This window comes from Glycine soja, chromosome 7, assembly GCF_004193775.1.
Source record: "Glycine soja cultivar W05 chromosome 7, ASM419377v2, whole genome shotgun sequence".
Lineage (NCBI taxonomy): Eukaryota > Viridiplantae > Streptophyta > Magnoliopsida > Fabales > Fabaceae > Glycine > Glycine soja.
This window is the reverse complement of record NC_041008.1, coordinates 38,496,109-38,514,133: the sequence shown is the minus strand read 5'-3', so window position 1 is coordinate 38,514,133 and position 18,025 is coordinate 38,496,109. Positions and strand designations below refer to the sequence as shown.

The 18,025-nt window shown below is 33.6% G+C and overlaps 1 protein-coding gene across 2 annotated transcripts; it reads right to left on the bottom strand.

The window, feature by feature from the left end:
- Positions 1-1,728: 1,728 nt before the first annotated feature.
- Positions 1,729-12,994, bottom strand: LOC114419525 (RNA polymerase II C-terminal domain phosphatase-like 1). Of its 2 annotated transcripts, none has more exons than XM_028385208.1 (17): positions 12,231-12,994; positions 11,065-11,535; positions 10,469-10,679; positions 10,052-10,209; positions 9,875-9,945; positions 9,541-9,646; positions 9,313-9,396; positions 8,627-9,214; positions 8,464-8,527; positions 6,648-6,778; positions 6,492-6,545; positions 5,941-6,037; positions 4,885-5,117; positions 4,680-4,769; positions 3,077-3,142; positions 2,885-2,958; positions 1,729-2,513 (listed from the first exon to the last, which is right to left on the bottom strand). In XM_028385208.1, the coding sequence occupies exons 1-17, from the start codon at positions 12,492-12,494 to the stop codon at positions 2,405-2,407; spliced, it is 2,871 nt and encodes a 956-aa protein (XP_028241009.1). In that variant the 5' UTR covers positions 12,495-12,994; the 3' UTR covers positions 1,729-2,404. The 2 variants fall into 2 exon arrangements, with proteins under 2 accessions (XP_028241009.1, XP_028241010.1); XM_028385209.1 differs by having other exon boundaries at positions 6,648-6,697.
- Between the last annotated feature and the right edge of the window lie 5,031 nt (positions 12,995-18,025).

Below are 18,025 nucleotides of genomic sequence, written 5' to 3'. Positions count from 1 at the left end.
GTAGATGTCCTACTTGCATAGTGTCCTAAGTCACCAGGTAATTTTGAAAAGGAGTATAAGTAGATTATAAAGGAGCACTAATGATTGAGGTTATGAAACATCCATAAATTGTAATGTGCAAGTCAGTAAGAGCTTAGAGTGTTGATAATGTAATTGAAGATATAGAGTGCATAACTTGTATAAGACAACCATTTACAGGTGCAAATTAGGTAGATGTTTTGGTGTAAGGTGAATATCTATTTAGGTTGAACAATATCTTAGGTGTAGGTAAAGTTCTTCAAAAGAGTCGATGAGTAATTGAATGATTGTGACCTTTGAGTAGAATTGACAACTTGAGAATGTCTCGGATTCTTTATTGTTAGTTTTTAATGAGACTTATAATGCTACCTAAGAGATGGTGCACTTTTGAAAAGAGATGAAATGTTCTTGAATTCTCTTATTACTTAGCTAGGGAACGTGGTCCAAGATGCAGGAGGTGATCTCAATCGTGTGAAATGTCTTTAGTTAGCTCCAAGATTGACCCTAGTTCGAAGGGTGCTTTAAGGTTCACAAGTTTTTTTTTCGAAGGTTCACAAGTTAAGCCTAACTTGATTGAGTTTTTTGGGTGACCAATTTAGAATTACTTACAATCCAATGGTTAAAAATTAAAAATCCAGCTGTCAAAATTACAACTAATTTCAAAATTAATTATGCATGTGCATGATTTTTATCATAATATTAATCCTTAATTTGTTAATCAACGACGATAAGTATATTTTATCATTTAGAGGGCGTCTTTTATTTTGGAGAGAAAAAATTGAATTAGAATATTACTTCCTGACTTTTATTTTTTATTTATTATCTACTAGATAATTACATACCATATTTTAACTTTTTTTTCTTTTTATAATTTGAAGTTAGTTTCTTATAAATTTATGTCTATTGTTTGTGATTTTGAATAAATAATTATATATTTTACTTAAATTAATTAGATTTAATAGTGATAAATAGATAGTGTAAAATTATTTTATATTATCATCTAATTATAAATCATTATTGATAAGACTTTTAAGATAATATAATAGAAGTCAACAAACTTAATAACTTACTATAAACAATAATTTCTTATTAAATGATAATATAAAATTATTTTATACAGATAATACATAATATTTTTCTCAATTAATTATACATATCTTAAATAGTTTATTTTAGAATGTGCACATCGGTTTAAAAAATAATTTCCCCCCTCATTTTGTGAACACTTTCTATTTAATGAAATCCATATCAATTCGACATAATACTAAGCTTTTTTAAAATAAAAAAAACAAGGGTCAAGTCATAAATTAATATTTCTCTATATTTTGGTCATGGTAAATTGAATTAACACCCATAGACGGTAACAGCATAAAATCATTTTATCATCTTTAGGCAACTAGAAATGTGTCGAGTTTCAGTCATTACCATCACCTAAATCTAAATTGTTTATTCAGATATTATCATTCTTTTTTTATCCCATTCAGATAGGTGACATCACTAATTTTTTAGAAGAAACGTGTTATTCATACAATAACTAATACAAAAATTTATACAACATTTTTTTCTCTCCATCTCTCTTCATCACAACACTTACCACATGTTATACTTTACTCTCCTCTATTTTTTCTCTTTCACTTTTGTTGTACAAATTGTTGTATAAATAACATTTCTCTTTTGAGAAAGATGTTTATTGCACCACAACTCTCAACATAAGATATGGGAACAAAATTCACAGATAATAACAATTGAGGAGTGTATTACATCATCAGTGAGTTACAATACTATGCAAATTCACCAACCTCAAGACTCTGCAAATAACAGAGTCTTCAGAGGGGCAAATGGTGACAGAATTAGTTCAATAAAAAACTATAAGCCGGTTGGGTTAGTGAAAACCGACTTCCATGCATAAAAAAGAAAAGAAAACCTGTACTAAATCATTGTACCATTACATGAGTTAGAAAAACGCTGAATCAATTCTCAATTCCAATAAGGTAACTCTAAGTATGCTGCATCATGTATATAAACCACAGAAATGCAAGTTAGCATTGGACTTGCCTCATCATCTTGTCTTGTGAAACCGGTGTCTCAGCATTTCCAGGATACACAACCAATACTGCATTGCTTGGGAGGACCAAGATGTGAGTATGTTACAACATCTTTGACCAGTATGGCACCCCACTTCAGTGAGGAACTCATATTGGTACAAAAAGTGGGTGTTCTACTTTGGCTTTTTGGCTCAGTGACAAGGTGACTGAGGCCAAGCACCCACTTAAACGGAAATGGTCCAACCCAAAAGTCATTCTCCGTATTGCTGAATCAGTAACATATACATATGCCCCAACAACAGTCTTATCAGTATGCGAGATTGAAAAGCCCAGCACTCTTTTCAAGGAATTGGTGGAGCATTCCTGGGATATCTAGCTGATGAGGGCATCCGCTGCATTGGTCGAGGGTATTCTTGCTTTAAACGTTTATTTGAAAATCCCTGATGTGGCCTGGTTCACAAAAAAATAATGTGGTTAAGAAAAATGGTTATTAATAGGGGGTAAGAAAACATGAATTTTAGAAAACCAGCATATCATTGTTAGAACCTAGGAGCCAATTCTCTATCGGTATTTGCTTTGTCTATTTTTCTTTTATAATATTGACCAAAAGCAGACAAGATAGCTCGCACTGCACCATATATACTTCAATTAGAAGAAAAGCAATAGGGCTTCCCAAAATTCAAATGGGTGGAAACCACAACATTCCACATGATAGATCAAGAAAGCAGAACAAGGGAGAGTACAAACTAAAGTCCATCCATTATGCAATAAACATGTAAAGAAAATTAAATATACACAATCTGCTAATAAAGGTAATGGACCTGGGAGAGCTCTGCCGTTTCTGAATGCTTTGGCCAAGCTTTGATCTTAGACTTCCAAGTGCCTTCTCGGCAGCCTAAAGAAAGAATGCATATTTAGTGCTCCAACACCATATGTGAAGAAGTTAATCAAATTAATGGAACAAGACATATATATTCATAAATAATATTTCATAATTAAAGAAAACAACAGACCTGCATTTTAGCCTCATCCCATGTTAATCCAATACCTTTACCAAAGACCTTGCCATCTATTTCAACCTAAAATAGAGAAAACAAATTATTTTAGATACAGTCAGAGCTTTTTACTTTAAAAAAATGCCAGAAGATGAGTAAAACCAAAATGCAGGGATAAACAAAGCGACAGAAATGTATTATGACAGAGAAAGCATCCTAGTCATAATTAGCCCCCCCTGTGGTTACAAGTATGTTGTAAACAGAACTACTACCCTGTACAACTGAGCCCAGATTCCAGATAGTAAAAGAGAATTACCATTTAACACTCATCCTTCAACTTCCCTGATCATAAACCACATAAATATAGAACGCATCTAGAATGGATCACCCACTCAAATGGTCCATTGTGGACCATTTTTTTAAGCCATTGGATACATCTAAGGTCTACAGTTTTGTCATAGACCCTCTCCACCAAATAACCCCTCCTGCCCCACTAACTGACTTCTTCCCTTAGGTTCCACAGTCGTCCCACTACGATTCTGTTGCTGCCATCGCGTTCCCGATGCCGCAGCCACCACCATGTTCTCGTCATCGTTTTTTGCCAAACCCCTTACATCATCAATCAACTGGTTCTGCATAGATCCAAATCACCCCTCGTTGTTGTCGACGCATTCTCATCCTAGCCAAACCCGTCCCATCACCGGTGAAGTTCCTACTCCCTGGACATTCTTTGCTCAAGTCACCTTCCAGATCTGGTTTGCGTCTGAAGAAACAACCAGATCTGGTTTGCGATTTTAGTCAAAATCCATGATCCTGTTCACGATTTGTAGTTCACAATGATGATTCGACTCCCAAGCAGTGCAGTTTCAAGAACCAGTTCATTGATGCCCACTTTACAAAGTTCACTACTTTTTTTTCTTTTCATTTTTGGGTTTTGTTCTTGACTTTTATTCTGAAATCCTCAGTAAGATTGTTTTGGGTTTGTTGGGAAAATTTTGTATCAAAAGCGGAACTTGAGTTCTCATTGGAATATTTTGTGGCCTGAATTTGATGAGATCAGTGTTGCAGTTTTAGTCTTTGATTTTTGTTATATGTTATTGAATCTGTTTTAGATTTGATTTTTGCGTTTTCGTGACATGGGGGGAATGGCAGTGGTGGGTGATGTTGCTGCTGGAGGTGGTGGATGGTGCCGCCGTCAGAGGCAGTGGAGTGGTCACCAGAAATAAGTCGGAGAAGAAGGTATGGACTATGGAGTGGGAATCTGGTGAGGCGGGTGTATAATAAGCTTGCATAGTGTAAATTCATCCAATGGTCATAAAAAGTGGTGTGCAGTGGACCACATGAACAAGTGGTCCATGCTAGAAATGTTCCATAAATATAAGGGAAAGTAACACTATTTCTGATATTTCACCCTAGAGACACCAAACTTCCCAAGACAACAAATATAGAGAAAATTCAAAGTAGCAACGAAATGTCTCCCCTAATCTATTGAAGGAACGAAAAACTAAAACACAAATAAACAAGACAAAGTTTAGATACAAAGTATAATCATTTTGCAATGCAATGAAGCTAATATTTTTAACCCAATTGGTTCAGAACACTGAAACATTTTCTTACAAACCTGTGCGTGTACTTCATCTTTCTGAACTGAATTTGTTGACACTGGAGCAGGTGCAGATAGAAAATTGACATCAAGACCCTCCATCATGCACTGAATAAATTGAGTGCATAAATTATAGCATATCAACAACACAAACGCTAACAGAATTTAACAAAAAAATACATTTTTGTTGGGAGGGTAGGTTGGTCAATTTAAAAAATCTTACCAATTCTTTCAGGGAAGAGATTGAACCCATTGACCTCTTAGAGACATCCAACCTAGGATCTAAAACTCTTGATGGAGATGCAGTTGAAAATGAAGCTGAATCCTCTTTAGACAATGGCTGATTACCAAGAGAGCTGGCAATACCCATGTAACCACTGTCATTTACATTAGGAAACCCACTCACATCGCCATATGTAGAACCAGGCTCATCCTTGGCACTAGACAAATATATATCTTCAAAAACATCCAAAAAGGTCAAAATATATTTAATATGAAATCAACTGAATGAAGAAAACTAGAAAAGGGAAAGATATGTGTTTAATCAGTATTAGCTTTTATTTTTCTGACACTGGGATATTACAAAGAGATTTCAGTTGGTTAAGAATCTGACAAAAATTTGTAAATCAAATTATAATTTTGATTTCTTATTCATATGCCTCAAAACCTAATCATTCCCCTTAACCAATTTACTTTCTTTCATCATAGCTAAATCGACCATCCACACAATATCTTTTAGACCAACTCACATAAAAGCTTAAACGTTGGAGGGATGCCCAAGAATGGTTTTAACATTTAGATCTCTAAAAATCCTCATCCAAAAGCCTTCCAAGACTGAAGCATGGACAAGGACAATACATAGGCCCACTTTACCTTAAGCTGACTTTTAATTTGGTAATAAGGAACAGGCTACATGGCTCAAAATCTTGACCACTTGGTTATAGAGATTTTGATACCATGCCAAAAGATCAACTCCCTTAGAAAGCTAAAGCTATAAGGAGGATGCCCAAAAATGGTTTTAGATCTCTAACAAGGTATACACTGAGTTTTTATTGATGGCAGGACCATGCATGAGCTTAAAACATCATTAACTAAACCTCAATATCAAGCCAATAGGTTGATTTAACAAGGCAGGCTATGCTTTTGATGTTTTGAATTTTTTTAAAAATATAAACTACCATATGTATTTTTTGGAGGGGACAAAAATTACAAAAGGCAAAAAAATGTAGACTAGATAATACTATAGCAAGTCACAATGAAAAAATTTAGAATATCTTACCTGCCAAATGTTTGATAGAATCCTCAGCAGCCTTATTTTGAGCTTCCTTTCTAGTTCTGCCAACTCTGTGACCAATTTTTTTTCCAGAAAACCATGCCTTCAAATAAAAATGACAATTATAAATTCTGATTAAATAGAATGACAAATATATTTCAACAAGTGGCTTCATTCTACAGGAAGCAAAGATGAAATCAGCTTTTTTTTTAGTCTCTGACCTAAAGATCATATTAAATTTATAAATTTGTTTCCAGAAAAAATAACACCCATTCAAGGTACCCAACAACAATTGGTGAGTTACACCACTTTGCAGGGGAAAATAAATTTTGTCCAGTTAATTCAGAATAGGGAAAAACATAAATCACACACAGCAGATCCACCAATTCAAAAAGTGAGGATGGGCCAGAAAGAGAGTAAGATTTTATACCACTGAATGAAAATTAAACTAACTCTATATAACTCCAAATTCCTAGAGAAAAATATAAAATGCAGAAATTCATGCAAACCTAATAAACAAGGAATCATAAAGTCATACAGTGCACAATGAAAGATACCTCCATGGAGAACTGCAGTTCAGTGCTTGCAACCAGAGATGAAATAAAGTCCACCTGTTCACATTAAAGCATAGAAACTTGAAACAGTGCACTGAGAAATTAAAATATCCAATGATGCCCCTCAATTTAATAGCAGATAAACATATATCTACTCACCTTAGTTCCACACTTCAGTGCAATTTCCTGTAGTACTGCAACTGGAGTATCTGCATGCAATACAGAATGGCCAGATTCAGAGTCAAGATCCCTGTGGCTGGAAAATGACCTACTAAAGGGGATATCATCACCTACACAACAACCATGACATCATGTCATTGAAACAATAACACTAAAACAAATAGAACTGGAAAAAACATTCAAAATCCTACAAAACAAAACAAAAACTAGACAATAAAAGCATGTTTGTTTTAAGTTTTGTAGAAATATTCCAAGAGTGGGAATATGACATTCCTATGCAAGGAAAACATGGGCATTATTAGTTCCAAGGAAAGAAACATGTCATGTTTCACTTTATTCCCATTGTAAAGGGTGGATATATATTACTTTCTTATGGGAAGTTATTCTGATACCCACCCAACCATTAACTTCAACTCCCCATTTCCTTCTACCACATTCTTTTTTTACTAATCAAAATTTGCAAACACTAAATGCTAGCCTAGCATATTTTTGTATTTACCCAGTAATAACATGATGGGAACTGAGAATTATGGGCAGTTAAAGGCAGAAAGTAGGAGCCGGGACATATTAAATAGGTGTAATAATAACACTGTCATTAGTAGTTATATATTTTAGGCTTAAATATGTTTTTGATCCCAAATAAATACTCAATTTTTGCAATTGCTTCCTGATAAATCTTTGTTTTGTGTTAAGTCCTTAATAAAGCAACAATTTTGTTTTTGGTCCTTGACACTTTTTATTAGTTACTGAAAAATTAGTAAATTGTGTTTGCTCCCTAATAAATTAACGAATTTTGTTTTTAGTCCCAATTAATTACAAATGAAAAAAATTTATCAGGAAGCAAACACAAAATTCACTTATTTATCAAGGACTAAAAAAAGTGTCAAGGACCAAAAATAAAATTGTTGTTTTATTAGGGACTCAACGCAAAACAGAAATTCATTAGGGAGCAAATGTAAAAAGCAAATATTTATTAGGGATCAAAAACATATTTAAGCCTATATTTTATATTATTTGAATAAGTTGAATGGTAACTGTCATGTTGACAGTTTGGGGCAGAAAGTTAGGAGCAGTTACATATTATTAAATGTGTGCGTAATAGGGGATATATGCATATTGTTTTCTAGTAATTTGAACAGAGAACTCTTCTCTGTAGGAGTCTATGACTCTGACACAGAAAATTCTGCTGTATTCTGTGTGATTTGATATTACTCTTTTCCAATATATCAATTGATGTTCAATCATAACATTCCTATAGTGATCCTGGGATTTTAATCATATATCTTGAAACAAATAACACCTACCGGCATTCTTGGTCCGTATGGTTGGTAATTGTCGTAAGACAATTCCATAAGGGCTGGGTTCGAATCCAGCCGGTATAACATTCAAAATCAAATCACTGAAACAAATAACACCTAATAAAACATTTACAAGTTTATATAATGTATTTTGAATGCTTATTATGTCCAGTTAAACTTAAAAAGTAAATGAATGAAGACAAAGGCAATCATCTCAATAGATATATTTATTATGAAGAAAAAGGATATATATGTGAGACAAAAAAAATGACCTGTGACACATTAATGAAAAAAAACACAAACTTAAGCAGCTAGAAAAATTAAAAAATACATATAATTCAAAGAACCAACTAAAACACAAGTTCATTCCAACTAAATTACATTTCCAGAGCACCAAATAACTGCAGCCAAACATCATCAGTACATGAAAAGAGAATACTTGAGGAAGAGACTAAAGCGAAACAACCAATTATGTAGCAGCAAGTGCAACAGCTTACCAGAAAAAGAACGATAACTAGAGAGCATATGGTTTAATCTTGGGCGATCATCTCTGTGATACATCTGCAAAGACATTATCTTAGTACAATTAATTCACCAAATACACCAAAAGTCTAATCCTCCAGTAAAACCTCAGATGATAGACCCAAACATAGTCATTACCTCCTTTGGCAATCTTTGGTGGCTGTCATGGAGAATTCTATCAGATGAAATAGAACTTTCAACCTTAGAGAAAAAGGAGGGATGATGAGGCCGGGGCTTTGCAATACCCAATGGACCAGAATCTACAGGAAATTCTTTAGGTACTACCCGGTTTAGTGGCTGTGAACCAATCTCCTCTTCTGCAGGAAACCAAACCCCCCGTGATGATGGAACATGAGGAGCAGAGGTTTGCACAGGATGTCTAACAGGAAATGGAGGCTCAGCAGATGCATGATCCCTGGTGTCTTGTCCATGTTGCAATATGAGAAGCCTACGCCTTGTATCTGGGTCTAATTCTGATTCAGGTACTTCACCTTCTTCTCTAGCAGGAGAGCTATGCAAGCTAGGTTCGGAAGGGGCAGCTTGACCCATTGGCTTTACTAGTGTAGCAGGTTGAGGGAACTGTACATGGGGAAATGGCATCATAGATGCTTGTGCTGTTGGAGGAGGAACTGAACCAGAAGGCACCATTGTGTACTGAAGAGAAGTGAGCCTGGGATCTAGATTAGCAGTTGTCACAGGGATAGTTGAAGCTGCCGATAGTGCATCCTAGCAGCAAGTGCAATTACAAAAAAGATAAGACACTTCATGTTTGATCATCCATGTATGACAGTTCTCACATATTCATTCAGAGCTCAGGTTGATACCTTTAATTTTCTTTCTACCTCGGCATCTGCCATGCCATCAAACAAGAATGGATCTCGGTGTCCATTGGAAATAGAGCCATCATCCTGAGTAGCAGTAGAACATAAACACTCAAACACATATGTTACAAAATTAAATTATACAAATACTGCTTCAACTTCAAAATGTTACATAGTATATGCCCAACTGATAAAAAAAATATGTAAATTTATACATTTAAGTGCACTAACCTCTGAAACTAGATAATTGCTCACATCAGGAGGAGAAGGTATATCTTTGATATCATCTTCATAGGCAATTTGAGGAATCTTTTGTAAAAGACCATCATCAAAATCCCTGTCAAAAAATCAGAAGTCATAATCAGTTCAAGTACAAGAATACAATTTAGTATTTACCTTTATACTGATTGGGGATAAGTCAACTGCTAAAAAATCAACCTATAACTGTTAAACAGAGTTATCCCTAGGTAAGTAGGAAAAGCAGTGAATCTGTGCATCTTCCCCTTTTTTAAGGTTTACAAATAAAGGGCCAAAATTACTTTTAGAAGGTTTAACACTAACTTACTTAAAGAAGCCACCCCTAACATTGCAAGCAACATTTCTTGCAACACATAGGACAGGGATAGTATTGCTTGCCTACAAGACAAACAGGTTTAATCAGTTCATATAGTGAAAAAAGACAAAATTCCATTCGTGCAATTGAAAGAATTGGGCTTCCAACTATACAAGAAAGAAAATTTACTTCAGCTTGAGGAGCATAGTATGGAGCAAATGCAGGGACAACATGCACCCGAGGTTGATCCTTCTCATCCCACACTTTCAAGCGATCATCAATTACCAATGCCATCTTTGGATGGCATAAACCATCTTGGAAGACATTGAACAATGACTTCTTCAAACCTGTATTGTATTATTGAAATACCATATTATAAGTATGACAAGTAAATTAAACAGAACCAGCAAAAGCACAGGCATATTGTATGGTACAATAATAAAGCATAGACAAGTTACATCTGCATATCAATCTCACATAGGTGAATTTTAAAATACAAGCTGTCCTAATTCTCACAGTTTGCATCTTTTAGGTGCTTCATTACAAATATACAGCTTGCCATTGTAAACAAAACTAATAGAATAGAAAAACAACCCAACAACTTACCAGACTTAACGCATACAATGCGACCTAATAGTTCTTTAGAATTTATCAAATTTGAATCTGGATCAAGAAGTCTCCACATTTCTAGTGCATAGTCCCTTTCAGCCATTGTGCAGACATAAACCTCAAAACGCTTGCGCCCTCTTGCAGTCAAGTAGCTCCGAAGATCTTCCCATGCAGGTCTCAACCTCACAAGAACACTCGTATCACGAATCTTCCCAAACACGCAAATTTTTGTTAGACTAATGATTCTGACAAATCTATCTGCTTGTATATTTTAGATAAAATAGATAAAACACAGCTTATCTATTTATGTCTACATCATCAAATTAAACATTCGGGCATAGGATAGTATATAATGCACTATAATTTGAAAATCACATTACTCTCTCATCCATACAACAGAGTAAGGCAGAAGTCACATCAATGACAATGGAAAAGTGTCTCAAGTGTTTACTTGAACCAGTAGAGAAACCAGTCAATGACCATAAATATCATTTTAAAACAGGACCAAATTACAATAATTAATATAGAAGAAACACAAAAACGAAACATGCCGCAGAAGATACAACTAACCAAGTGAATACAAAATTAAATACCTGTGGATTGATGCGCGTCAGAATAATGTTCTTATCCTGTAACCGTATCAGTGGCCGAACTATAGGCTGATGACTGTCAGATAATGCCGGAACAATCTCAGATTGAACTTTTATCACTCTACCATTATCAACAACCTGATCATTTTCAGCATATTGCTTCAATATATTCTTGTCATCTTGGTAGCGCTTGACCTCTGCCTGCATACCGGAAATTCTCTGTGGATCTACTTCAGAGTTTATTTTTCTCTGGAGTGCATCAATTCGATCCTCAAATGATCGCATTGTATTTGCTACAATGAGTGTTTCGTCCAGATCAAACACTATACCCAAACATCTAAGATTTAGCATCACAAGACATGAATCGTAAAGTCCCAAGGCAACAATAAATCCCCAGAAGCATGGTCTATCGACATTCCGTGAATGCATTGCAACCAAATGTATTTCCTCCCCACCCAGTGGCATTACAGCAGTCTGCAGGGTCCAACATCACAACCATAGTTAAAATCCGACAAGAGAATTATATTACTGGTAGCCACATATGATTTTCTATGAGATAAACATGAATGGTCAATGCTCACCAAAAAAAAAAAAAAAAAAAAAACTAGACATCTTTGACATCTTTGGTAACGAAACATGGACATATTTGCAACTCTGTTCAAGGTATGAAAGACATTTTACTAAATTTTAGACCACAACCGAAATCTTCAATAAATTTTAAGATTCTTTCTTCAACTAAAACCCTAGCAACATAGATACTAAAGCTCACTATGATCACGTATTTCTCGACATAACAACAACTTCCATGAGATCAACAAGAAAGAGGAATCTTTCATAAATTAGTCTCATTGAACATCATGAAACTCAGTTCAGTTTTGAAGTAATGCCAAATACAGGGTGGTCTCTGTTAAGTGACCAATTAGCCAGTTCCTTCACCATCTGGGTTCAAAACAGCAGATTTGTCAAGTTCAGGCAAATTATTACAAAAATTCACACAAGTGATAATTGGGTTATCCAAAAGATTTTCCAGTGCAGTCCTCTGAGATTAAGTCAGATTAAGTCCAGAGAGTCAAATTGTCATGGAATGGAATATAGTGCTTTAGTAGTTCAAATTTTATTGTACCTTTTTTTCATTCATTCATTTTTTAAAGTGTTGTGTTACTATATACCTTGTTCTCTCTGATACACAAGGAGTGCAATTGAAAGAGGCCGTCCTGCTGCTGAGTCTTTGACTCCATTTTGAAGCAAACACCACACGAAGTAACAGTGTGAAGCACAGCAAGTGGGGGACACCTCTCACTAGGTTGCGAGAAGTGGCTTATTCTGATTTCCTTCACATGGAAGTTCTTGTAGTTGTTGTTCTCTTCTGGGTATACATCTACCTCACCCACCACCACCTCCCCCTGGTACACCACCGATTTATACATTCTCATTTTTTTTTGTTCCTTCAAATCAAATCACAACACCACACAAAAAAGTCTTTGGAATTTCGTCAAGATTTCGTGGAAGTAAGGGAAAAAGTATTCATCATGATCATCACCGTCATCATGGCCGTGTCAACAACAACAACAACGCTTTAAGATTCATCTGATTTTTGCATTACCAGCGAGGGAATGTATATATAAAATAAAATAAAAATGAAAAAATTAGGGCGTTTTGTTTCAGAGGAAAGTTTTAGATCCGTGATTGAAGGTGGTGGCGGGTAAAAAAATAATGTTCCGAGAAATCGTAGGGTTTGTGTGGGATCGTGAATCTCCGACACGGTGGCCGGCGGAAGGTGTTTTTGCGTGTGAAAAAATGCGAAGTTTCGGTTGTAGCTAGGGTTTGATGATGGGTGTGCGCGTGGAAGATGATGATGATCACAAAGGGGAAACCCTAGATCCGGAAAACGAAAGGTCAAAAACTGTACTTGGTTCCTAATGCGTAAGCCACTGCCAATAAATAACACTAGCAATAAAAAATTCACTAATATAAACTTATTTTTCCAAATCTGATAAATAGTTAATGGAAAAATAAAATAAGTATATCTTTTTCTTTGTGTTTGACATTTTGACTTATAATAATAATAATAATTACAGTTTGGAGTACACATTCCTTTAAACGTATTTGCCCCCAACCAACATTTTAATCTCCGGTAACAATATATAAATCCTTTTCTGGCCCTAGTAACTATTTTAAAAAAAAAAATTGCCCATGTTTTGGAAATTTTAAATTATATAATTAACAATGAACCAATCTTTTAAAAATAATATACACGCAGTTGTTTTTCATTCTTACATTTATTGGTCTTTCCAGCCCCCAGACTGAACATATGTGTGGTGAAGGATGCATGGCAATACAATTTTTTGTTATTATTTAGTGGTGTGACATAATTAACTCTTCATTCTCCCGTTTTTATTTAATATTTCCATATTTAAATATTTATAAACAAAAATATTACTAATTAAATAAATAAAAATAAAGGGGCAATATCTTATTACCCTCTTGAGATAACGTGGGCACATTAAAATTGATTTAATCAAATATAAGGAGGGATAAAATTCGACGCTACACAATTAATTAATTTTATCCTCATACACGTATTCTAATATTTTCTTCCCTTCAATCATTATTTTGACATCCCAATCTTCTTTTTACTTATTTTTTACTTTCTCATTGTATTGACATTTTAGAAAAATTAATGAACTGAGAATTTATTTTATTTATCTATTATTAAATAAAATAACTTGGAGCATAAGGTAGAGAAGAACATAATAAGAACTATGTATATTATTTCCGATAAGAGATAACTTAAAAATTAAAAATGATCATAAAAATAATGAAATAGATATGAACATTGATTATTGATAACACTTCTACTCAAATGTCAATTATTTAAAAATGTATCTTATTAAAATCTTATTAGAAAAAACTCCTGGGATAATGACTTTGTAAATAAATATGTTAGATTCTCACAAGAACGAATTTGATGAATATTTATATCACATTCACCATTTTTTCTAGTATAGAGAAATGAAGATGCTTTTGACTTTAACATCATTTGTTCTATTCCACTAGAACTTATAGTTTTGGGAACACGAGAGCAGCTGATAATGTAAATAGTACAAGATGGAACTCAAGTTTATTTATTACTAAGGGGGCAAGTATCTAAGGTTAGTGAAAATTATTAAGTTTGAAAAACTTCGTAAGTATATTTTTGATAGAAAAATAGAAAGGATCCAATTTGAGCTAGGTTAAAAAAATAATTGGAATTAGTAAAATTGTTTTGATCAAAAGTTTAGCTGCAAGAATTAACCTTCTATTTGTGTGATTCTTTCATAGAAAGAAAGAAGATATGTTGTTGCCATTTTTAAAGAGATTCTTCTCGAGATAATCCGTGAAAATGAATTTTGGTAAAATATTTTTTAGTGTATCTCCTTTAATGTATTCTTTTTCAGTTGAGCAATATGTAACTTTGTTTTCACATATAATCGTTGATGTCATTTTTTCTTATGTAAAACTAAACTTTTCACATGATTAGATGATGTGTCTATTTTGGCTTGATTCACATTGTCATGGAACTATTGTATCATCGCATGTAAACAAATATTCTATTTGTGATGTATCCTTATAGGGACCTAACAAAAAACCTCTAAAATAATAAAGTATGATTTCATCCTGACGTCTTCATGAATTATGCTAGTAAATTAATGAAAAATTATATTTTAGGTTGTGCAAGATACATTAATTCCTCAATAAGGATAAGACATGATACTTTAGGACCAATAATTCTTGATCATTTTCTTAAGATCTAAAAAGATTATTGTCCAAATCTAATGACCTTACGGTCATTGAAGTGTACAATTAATGAGATTTCCTCTTATAAAATCTTTTAAGTACCTTTATCATATAAAATTTTTTATACACACAAAAATTATTCTTTAAATATTCAATTTTGTAAACCGAACTTTGTGTTTCATAGGTCTTTCAACCAAATTCTTTATTTATTCAATTTATAGCTTTTGGAAGCCCTTAAGGAATTATAATAATATTGCATGTTATTTCTATAAATAACAATCACATCAAATCCATTTTCATATTTTGCATAAGAATACATGAATAAATGAGATCATTTTTATATCATTCTTTTCTCAAAAATTCACTAAGATGATTGAATTCAGAGGCTAATTGCAAGGGGATATGAATTGGGTGGCTCTTGCTATAGGGCAGGGAAGATTTTCTTCTCTCAATTCTTAATTCCTACCTATCTAATACATTTTTTCCTTTTTTTAACCTTAATGGATTAATGCATTTTCCCGTAGTAACAAAACAAATGTTCTCTAGATTTCCATGGTAATTACATTATAGTAAATATATATAAATAAGGAAAGCATTACTTTATTATTGATTGTCATCCATAAGACTTCTTTCACAAACTTGCTTTACACCTCTCAATTCTTTAGAAGGCAAGATCAATTGTATGTCGTAGAGATAAAATTACAACTCTTAACAATTCTATTATGTATCACTAGTAATGAAGTGTCAATTCTTTCTTATGCTTTTATCATTTTTCTTTTCACTGGATTTTGTTTTAAAGATATTGGTATTTCAGTCATACATTCAAACAAGAAGAAGAATAAAATCTCAAAGACTTATTTTTTTTAATGTTATTTATAAAGATGAACAACATATAATCTTCCATTAAGGAGTAACAAAGCTTGTGCAATCCATTAAACCACAATTGGAAATGAGAGAATCCTGCAAACACACAAATGTTTGCACAACATAAAAGAGTCAAGTAAGCTACAATACCAAAAACAACCTTATTGCTTTTATCATAACTTCTTGTTCTAGTCATTTTATATCACATATGCAGTTGCTACTGCAAAGAGATGAGATATTCTATGAACAACAATGACAGTCGTTTTAGACATTCCAAGTCCTCCCCTACTCCCCTATCAGGAAAAGACCAAAAAAACTGGTGGACAAGGTTTGCTAACACTATCTCAATTATAATTGTGGTAAACCTTACTACAGGGCAACCCCTTCTTCCAGCACCAAATAGTATAAGCTCAAAATCATGTCCTTTGAAGTCTATTGAACTTTTCAGGAACCTTTATGGTTTAAACACTAGAGGTTGGTGGGTCTCTGGCAATTGCTCATGCATTCACTAATACCACAGTGTCTGCTACAAAGTCATAGTCCTTTATTTTGATATTTTCCATGCATTTCCTAGGGACCATTAAGGGAAGTGGGGGATGAAGCTGAAGACTTTCTTTTATCATAACCTTCAAGTAGTGCATTTGGCCCAACTCATCCTCGATTACATGAATCCTATTACCAACCACACTTTTTACCTCTTACAATTTATGCATCACATTTGGTTGCTTTAACACTTCTAACATTGTCCAATCCACGGTTGTGGTAATGTTAGTACTACCAACAAACATGTCCTGAACAAAAGGAAAGCAAAATTACAACACACCATGTTGATTTAACAATAAGTGTTTCAATTTCAATAGTATGAAATATATACTAAGCTTCATAAACATTGAAAATTTTGCATGAGCTAATTTACTCAAGAAAATAATGTACATGGACATGCTTGAGATAATTACAAGAAAAAAGGATTAAATGTGTTTTTACTTTTTGATCCTTGCAAATATAAATATGAATTGCACTTAATTAGTCCCTCCATTATGAAAATATATTCATAAAACAACCATTTCTTTTTGTCTTTGGTTTATGATACATGACACATTTTCATAAATAAGGAACTAAAACGGATTAAATATGGACAATACCCTATTTGAAGAGACTAAAAGCATATTTAACCCCTAACTTTTGTTTCCACTCCTTTCTCAAACCACGACAGGGTTGAACCTTTTTGGTACTGAGAAGGTGTAACACACTCAGACCTTGTACTTGTCTCCAATATTCTTCGTATGTGCATGGAACTTGCAAGGTCTTTGGAACCATACATGAGTATATCATTCATCTTACGATGTGGCCTGTCTGAGAATACCAGGTCATGAGTTTTCATCACCTCATGTGTTGCATTAGCAAATGAGACCACAAGTACTGCTACCTCTCCAAAATGAAGTAGCATTAGAGGGCCATATTTTTTAGCCAAAGTTTGGAGTGTGCGATGTAGGAACAAACCAAGTTGGTGCAAATTTCCCAATAGAGATAACCTTGGAGGTGAAGGGGGAGAATTTTAGGTGGTTGCTGCATTGGAATATCGTTTGATGATGACCATTAGAGAATAATAGAGAATGAAGATAGTGAAGAAAAACATTGTGAATGAATGCAAGTTTTCTTAGTGGATGCAAAGTATAAAAAAATTACTCTAGACGTTGAGAAACCGTTTTTTGGGAACCAATTTTTCAACCTGCATAGTGTTTTTGTATCATTTGTGTATATAATTTTACACTTTTATTATTTGGATAAATATTTATTTTATTTATATTAAATGGTTAAAAATCTCGCACATCTGTTTGGGTTTATTTGACAGAAGACCGTGTGTCAAAACTCGAATATAAATGAATTTTTTAAGGGTCTAGGTTAACATCAAATGAAGTGTACATAATTATTTAATGAAACTTTTCTTTAAAAACTCATTATATGGTTGTCCAAATAAATGCGTATTTTAATGAAAATAATAATTAGTCATTTTGATTTATTTATTTTATTGATGTTTAATTTTTAGTGACGTATATAAAAAAAAGGTTCTTCAATGCTTCATGAAGAAGGCCCAAGTGGCATCATATTTGATAAAGGCCTAATTAGCTTAATGGGTAAATGGTCCGGATAAACGAATGAAAGCATTAATACGTCCCAACTTCTATCGATTCACATATTAAGTGATTACACCAACTTTATTAAATGACATTTATTAAGCTTATTGGAAACATTCACCTTATAATAAGCTTCATTGACCTTTTTCCTATTCAAAACTAGAGTAAGGTATCCATCGTCCACCACT

What these genes read in the sequence shown, in the direction of transcription:
- LOC114419525 (XM_028385208.1), bottom strand. Translation starts at nt 12,494, where the DNA reads ATGAGAATGTATAAATCGGTGGTGTACCAGGGGGAGGTGGTGGTGGGT. An exon ending in TGTGTATCAGAGAGAACAAG is followed by an intron (nt 11,536 to 12,230) that starts GTATATAGTAAC and finishes TGGACCCTGCAG; the next exon opens with ACTGCTGTAATGCCACTGGG. An exon ending in TGACGCGCATCAATCCACAG is followed by an intron (nt 10,680 to 11,064) that starts GTATTTAATTTT and finishes GTGTTTGGGAAG; the next exon opens with ATTCGTGATACGAGTGTTCT.